The sequence below is a fragment of the Bison bison genome, unplaced genomic scaffold (genome assembly GCF_000754665.1).
Source record: "Bison bison bison isolate TAMUID 2011002044 unplaced genomic scaffold, Bison_UMD1.0 scf7180017864213, whole genome shotgun sequence".
Classification (NCBI taxonomy): Eukaryota; Metazoa; Chordata; class Mammalia; order Artiodactyla; family Bovidae; genus Bison; species Bison bison.
In genome coordinates this window covers 697,025-703,696 of record NW_011494785.1, presented here as the reverse complement: position 1 = coordinate 703,696, position 6,672 = coordinate 697,025, and the positions used below count along the sequence as shown (strand labels likewise).

Sequence of the window (6,672 nt, the reverse complement as noted above, 5' to 3'; positions counted from 1 at the left end):
AACTTTGAGAGCAACAGGCTAATCAGAGCCCAGAGACCCCAGCCAGGACAGGAGGGCTTGGCAGCCCAGAGCAGGTAAGCTATAGGCAGGTCACCACCCAGCTCCCCGCTGGGTGTCGCTGCAGCAGTTAGAAGCCCCAGCCCCAGCCCCAGCGCCAGCCAAAGGAAGCTATACTCAGAAACCCAGCAGCAATCCTGTAGGGCGCCTCCCCTACCCAGGGCCAGCACCCTTCCCTAGCCACCCCAGCCCCGTGCCACAGCCCCTGACAACAGGCCTGGGGCTTCCAGGGCAACAGGAAGAGTTTGGGGATGTTTATGGGAAGGGCTTCCCAATCCTGTATGTGCAGTTCCTTTCCCGAAGAAGGCCTCATAGCATCTAAGGTCACGGGACCTTGGAACTACATTCCAGGCGGCTGGAAGCAGAGCCAACTTGCAGAGACAGCATCAGGAAAAAGAATGGGGGCGGGGGTCCAGGTCTGGGCCAGGGTTTGAGGGGGTGGGGATGCAGCTTTCCAGGGACTGTGGGTTGATGAGGAAATCAGCTTCCCAAGAAGGAGGGAAAGAGGCTTTCTCAGGCCACATGCCTCGTGCTGCAATCCCCAGCAATTTGGGGGTTAACTCAGATCCGGGAAAGGGAAATCTTTTCCCAGCAGCTCCGCCCAGTGACTCAGGCCAGAGGGAGGGAGGGAATCCAGGGGAGGGAGAGGGGACCCGTCGCTTCCCCCGGCTCCTCAAGGGTCATGAGTCAGCTGAAAGGCTGATGGGACCAGGACCCCGCAGGCAATCTGGACCCCATCTGATTCCCTCCTCCTGGGGGCCAGGCTCTATCCCCACGCAGCGCCCCCCTTCCTCCCCTCCTCCTTCAAACAGCCAGGCCATGGGTCTCAGTCCCTCTTGGCCCACTTTTTCGGGAAATGGCTCCCTATCCCATTCCATCCCAAAGGGAAGTCTCCGGTGACCTCGGGCTTCCCCCTCTCAGGTCACTACCCGCCCCTCCCCCTCCCGGAGGGCCACTCAGCTCCTTCCCACCCCTCAGCATCCTTCCTTTAGACTCAGCCTCACCCAGACCCCTCCTCCTCCCAGCTCTGCCTGTCCCCCGACAACGAGGGCCCCCTGACCTGCCCTAGCTCCAGAAGGGAGCGCCCTATGTCCAGAAGGGAGCGAACCAAGGCTGCCCTCCCAGCTGAGTTCACTGCCTTCCCACAGCTCAGCTGGTTCTGGCCAGCTGGGTTGGGCTTGGGGACCTCCCTGGGGTCCTTGAACAATCCTTAGGAAACAAGGCCAGTTCTGAGGCTCTTCAGCTCCTCCCGCAAGCCCACAGGCTGCACAAGAAAAACTCCAGAGCCCTGAACGCCCAGTTCCATGAGGGAGGGAGCAAGTAAGCAGGGATGGAAGACAACCAGCATCATGTCCCCAGGGGGGCCCCCCTAGTCCCCACCTGCACCCCCAGCCAGCCCACTTGGAACCTAGGAGCCAGGGCCTCAGGTCCCCCCACTAGTGGGCACCATCCCTTGGCACCGAGCACATCTTTAGCCACTGCATCTTGCAGTGTGTGTTGTGCTAAGTTGCTTCAGTCTTGTCTGACTCTTTGAGACCCTATGAACAGTAGCCTGCCAGGCTCCTCTGTCCATGGGACTCTCCAGCAAGAACACTGGAGTGGGTTGCCATGCCCTCCTGCAGAGGATCGTCCGGACCCAGGGATTGAACCCGTATTTCTTATGTCTCCTACATTGGAAGGCTTGCAGTAAAACAGTAGAAACAGAGGGTGAGCTTTGAGCGCCCAGACCCCAGTCAACCTGAGTGTCTGTGGCCTGGAGCAGGGCAAAGGCAGGAAGCTGGGGTGCCTGTGGAGAGACAGTTGAGGAGGTGGCCCAGCACCCCTCCAACTCCCCCACAACTTCCGCCTGGGGAGGCTTTTAAGTGCGACTTCCTGCGCTGGGCCTGCAGCGTGGGGGTGGAAGAGCTGACAGCAGAGCGAGACCCTGTGGTCTCGCTCTGACCAGCCGCCTCACTCTCCATCCCCCATTCACTTGTTCATTAAAGTCTGTTTTGTTCATTTGATGTCAAAATCTTTGGGGAGCTTAAGACAGCTTCTCCTCCAAGGCTCTGCTGAGGCCCGGCCTCCCTCCCCTGAAGCCCCCCATCAGCGAGGCTTCCCCCCTTCCAGCATATCCCATGCAAACCCCACCCTGTGAACTTTAAAACCATGAATTTATTATATCTATTTTGGGCTCTTACCATAACATAACAGCTTTGGGTGACTAGATAATAATCTCCCCAAGTAGACCATAAACTATGCGATGAGAGATCTGAAAGTGTTTTGGTCAGAGATACTGTCTAATCCCCCGCACACAGAAATATAGGGGCAAAATAAATGTGGTTTGATTGATTGATTTCATGACTATCTCTCTTCCACTCCAGTAAAAGCCAGTGATAACCAAAGTGGGAAGATGGGAGTCAGTGCTGGGCTGTAGGAATATATTTATCTCCAGGGGAAAACTCCTCCCTCCTTCCCACACACTCGCACAGCCACTTGCACGGTCTCACAGGAGACTCTGGCAAGCCTTCCACTCCTTTTGAGTATCCCTGGTGAGTGAAGGCAGCGCTTACAGATAAGAGTCTGAACATTTCTGCCTGAACACGAGGCTGATAAGGGTGTGAGAACCTCTGCTTGAGCCTGTCAGATACGCACTTCACTTGGCGAATTCCCAGACCTTCTACATGCCCCCAAACAAAACCCATCGACCAGACAGATATCACAGCATCAACTTGTCTTGGCCACCCTTCTCTCCTCAGGGTCCCCATCCCTCCCATGCCACAATCCGGGTCCGTAGTCCATCTTGCCAGACCTCCTCCGTCATCTCTCAGCCCTCTCCATGGGATGCCTCACTCCCAGATTGTTGCCACTGTCTTCTCGCCTATTCCCTGCTCCAGTCCAGCCTACACCCTTGCTTATCTGCATTCAAGCTTCAACTTGCACCCACAGGTGTAGGAATCTTTCTCGCCTGACCCTGAACATCATTTCCGTAGGTCACTCCTTCCTTCCCTGAATGAGAACTTGAAGAGGTACCTGCTACTATTCTGGACACATTCCTGGACACAGCGGACCTGAGAGAATCATTTATGAAGAAATGAATGAATGAACGGAATTCCTCTACCAGGGATCACAGTCAAGATTCTCTCTCTGTCCCTTCCCCTACTTCCTTCAATTTTCTATTTCTCACTTTTTCTTTTTCTTTTTACTATTTATTTTTATTTATTTATTTTGCTGTGCAGGGTCTTAGTTGTGGCATGTGGGATCTAGTTCCCCAACCAGGGATCAAACCCAGGGCCCCAGCATTGACAGCTCAAGAGTCTTAGCCTCTGGAACACCAGGGGAGCCCCTCTCACTTTTTTTGTACCTCAACAGAGTCTTACCCCTAACAGTCAAGACACTGAGCTTCTTGCCACCACCAGCCTCCAACACACAACCCCATTGTTCTGTTCCTCCAGGCCGTGTGTGCTAAGTCGCTTCAGTCGTGTCTGACTCTTTGCGACCCCATGAACTGTGGCCCACCAGGCTCCTCTGTCCATGGGATTTTCCAGGCAAGAATACTGGAGCGGGTTGCCATTTCCTCTTCCTCCAGGAGATCTTTCCAACCCAGGGAGCGAGCCTGTGTCTCTTGTGTCTCTTGCACTGGCAGGCAGGTTCTTTACCACTAGCATCACCAAAAAGCCCAAAGTCTCCCTCGGACCAGTGTCCCTTTTTTCAGCCTCCTGCTTGTCTGTGACTTCAAATCTCAGCTCCAAAACCCAATTTCCAGGAGGCGTTCCCTCCCTCATTCCATCCTTTATTCATTCAACAAACCGGGGAGGAGCACCTTTGAGGTGCAGGTCCCAGAGGAATGCCAGGGAAGATGAGATGAAGACACAAAAGACTTGTTAGTTAGGTCAGAGATGGGTGACTGGGGAGGGAGCTGGGCACTGATCCGCAGACAGGACAGCACTCACCCCGCTCCTGGTTCTGCCTCCCATTGGTGTTCCAGGGCACCACATCACACTTTTGTGGGCGTTTTCCCCGAGATCGTTAAAATAATTTGTTTTTCTGTAAGCTGTCTTGGCTACAAGATTGTAAGCTCTTTGGGTGCAGTAAGATCTCGTGTGCTCCTTCACAGTGTCTCCTGCATTCTTCCCACCTCCACCACCCTGTCTCCCCTCACACACACAGTATTCCCTGCACTGCTCATTGACTGGCCCAGGGAAGCCTTACCCAGCACCGCACGCCTCCTTTGTCCCCTTCAGTTCCAGGCTAAGCTTGTTCCCTTAGCTGTCACACCCCAACCTGGGCTGGATCAGCCGCAACCCCAGGCACCTGACACCTTTCTTTATCTTTCCAGGCCCCCTGTATCTCTATTTTCCAAATGCAGAAGCCACTGAGCAATAACCACCACTACTGGCTTCCCTGGTGACTCAGACAGTAAAGAATCTGCATGCAATGCAGGAGACCCGGGTTCCATCCCTGGATCCCAAAGATCCCCTGGATCCCAAAGATCCCCTGGAGAAGGCAGTGGCCACCCACTCCAGAATTCCTGCCTGGGAAATTCCATGGACAGAGAAGCCTGGCGGGCTACAGTCCATGGGGTCACAAAGAGCTGGACATGACTAAGCAACACACACACACACACACTATTACTACTAACAATAGAAAAGCTCTCATTAATATTGAGTGCTTTCCGTTTGCCATACTCTGTTCCTCCACTAGATCAGAAATCCCGTGAAGGCAAAGACTATGTTCACTACCAGCACCTAAAACAGTATCCAGCACCAAGCAGGCATAAAGGAATGAAATACCTGATCTATATCCATCTATGTCATCTTTGAAACGACACTATGCGGCAGAAACTAAGACAAACTGTAAAGCAATTATACCCCAATAATAAAATTAAATTAAATACAAAACAAACCAAAACAACGACATTATGAGGTGGTGACTATTCTGTCTATCTTAGAGATAAAGAAGCAAGACGTGGAGGGTTATGTAACCCATTCAAGTCCAGACAGCTAGTACCTGAGGGAGACAGGACTGGATCGGGTGGTTTGCCCCAGGAGAGAAGAGGAGTCAGGAAGGCTGCAGAGGGAAATGGGGGGAGCCTGTGAGAACAGCCAGGAAAGAAGGGAAAGGTGGACTTGGGGGTGTGGAAGAATGGACGAAGGAGATGGGGGGGCGGGGCGGGGATGCTTCGTGAGGAACTAGTGTCGGGAAAGGTGGACCAGAGCAGAGAAGAGGGAGGAACCGGAGAGAAAGTTTCAAAAAGGAGGCTCCGAGGAGTCTGACTGGTGGGGAGACTGGACAGAAAAGAAGGAATGATTAGGGCGCACAGCAGGAGATGCTGGCGGGAGGAGGGTAGGGGGAGAAGAGGTTGGGGGAGTCAAAGTGGGGAGGGGCGACTGGGCAGAGGAAGAGTGAACCAGGAGAAAGCGGCCAACGCAGCCCCCCAACTAGGCAGAGGCGAGGGGCTGGGTCTCTGCCCCCAACCACTGCGGGGGGCGGGGAGGGGGGGTGTCAAGGATCCACTGAAAGAAGGCTGAGGCAAGAGAAAGGGACATTTTCCAGTGACGAAAACAAGTGTCTACCAACTTCCCCAAACTGAGCTGTGGAAGAAGAAAGCAAGTGATCTGTTGCTGGGGTCGGGGGAGGGGGCCAGGGGACAGGCCCTGGGGTTCTGCGGCCTTGGAGGGGGGTCAGTCCGACAGCCAGAGGCCACAGACCAAGGGTGAAGGGTGCCCCCCAGGGGGCCGGGAGGCCTGGGGCTGGGGAGGCCACGGGATCTCCAGCCCCTATGTAGTTACCCGCTCCCTTCCCAAATGCCCCCAACATAGCATCCCAAGCCCACCGCCCCCAGCCCAGGGCCTCTCCTGGACTCAGTTTCCCCACTTCACGAGCGGCGTCCAGCCCCTGCTTTCCATTCTCAGCCCGGCGCCCAGGTAGCCTAGCCTCTCTGCGGCCCAACACAACGACGTGCCGGGCAGAACCATCCAGATTCTGAGAGGACCCACCTTCTTTTTCCCATTGCTTTCGATTTCCTATCAAACTGCCTCTCCTTACCCTGTGGGCACCTGCCGCCACATTCCCAGCCTGCCCAGGCCTGGGTCCATTTCCCTCCTGGCATTCCAAGCTTGTCCCCAGCTCTGGGCCGCGGGTGAATGGGGCAGTGTGTGAGGGCAGGCCCGCGCAGGCCTGAGGCTCGGCCCGGCCCTCCACCCTTTCCAGCCCCAGGCGCCCCTCGCCCGCCTGCCCACTCCTCCCTGGGCCCCTCCCCGTCTCACCAGTGGCAGCAGCAGGCCAGGCACGGTGGGGAGGCCCATGTCCGGCCAGCTGTGGCCTCTCAATCCCCCATCAGGGCTGGGGCAGTGGCGGCCCGCGACAGTGGCAGCAACACGGTCCTCGCGTATGCCCAGTGGAGCCCGGGCCTCGGGTCGGGGAGTGGAGGGTTGAGACTGGGGCGGGGACACAGCCCAATCCGGAGGACCTCAAACCCGGAAGGCCAGCCCTGCGGCCCAGAGCCCGGAGAGCTCCGAGAAAACTTGAGCTGAGAGGAGGTGGGAGGGGAAGGGAGAGAGGCAGATGGGGTATTGCAACTTAGGACAGGAAGAGCCTGGGGTGGAGGCGGGAGGAGGCGGGAGGAAGGGGGGG

The 6,672-nt window shown here is 56.0% G+C and overlaps 1 protein-coding gene across 1 annotated transcript in view; it reads right to left on the bottom strand.

Annotated features, from left to right (window-relative positions):
- Nucleotides 1-6,616, bottom strand: part of TNFRSF1A (tumor necrosis factor receptor superfamily, member 1A) — a 12,373-nt gene extending 5,757 nt beyond the window's left edge. The window contains exon 1 of the mRNA XM_010845199.1: nucleotides 6,306-6,616. Coding sequence (XP_010843501.1) covers nucleotides 6,306-6,344 — 39 coding nt within the window. The 5' untranslated portion in view covers nucleotides 6,345-6,616. The remainder of the gene's footprint in view (nucleotides 1-6,305) is intronic.
- Nucleotides 6,617-6,672: the final 56 nt, after the last annotated feature.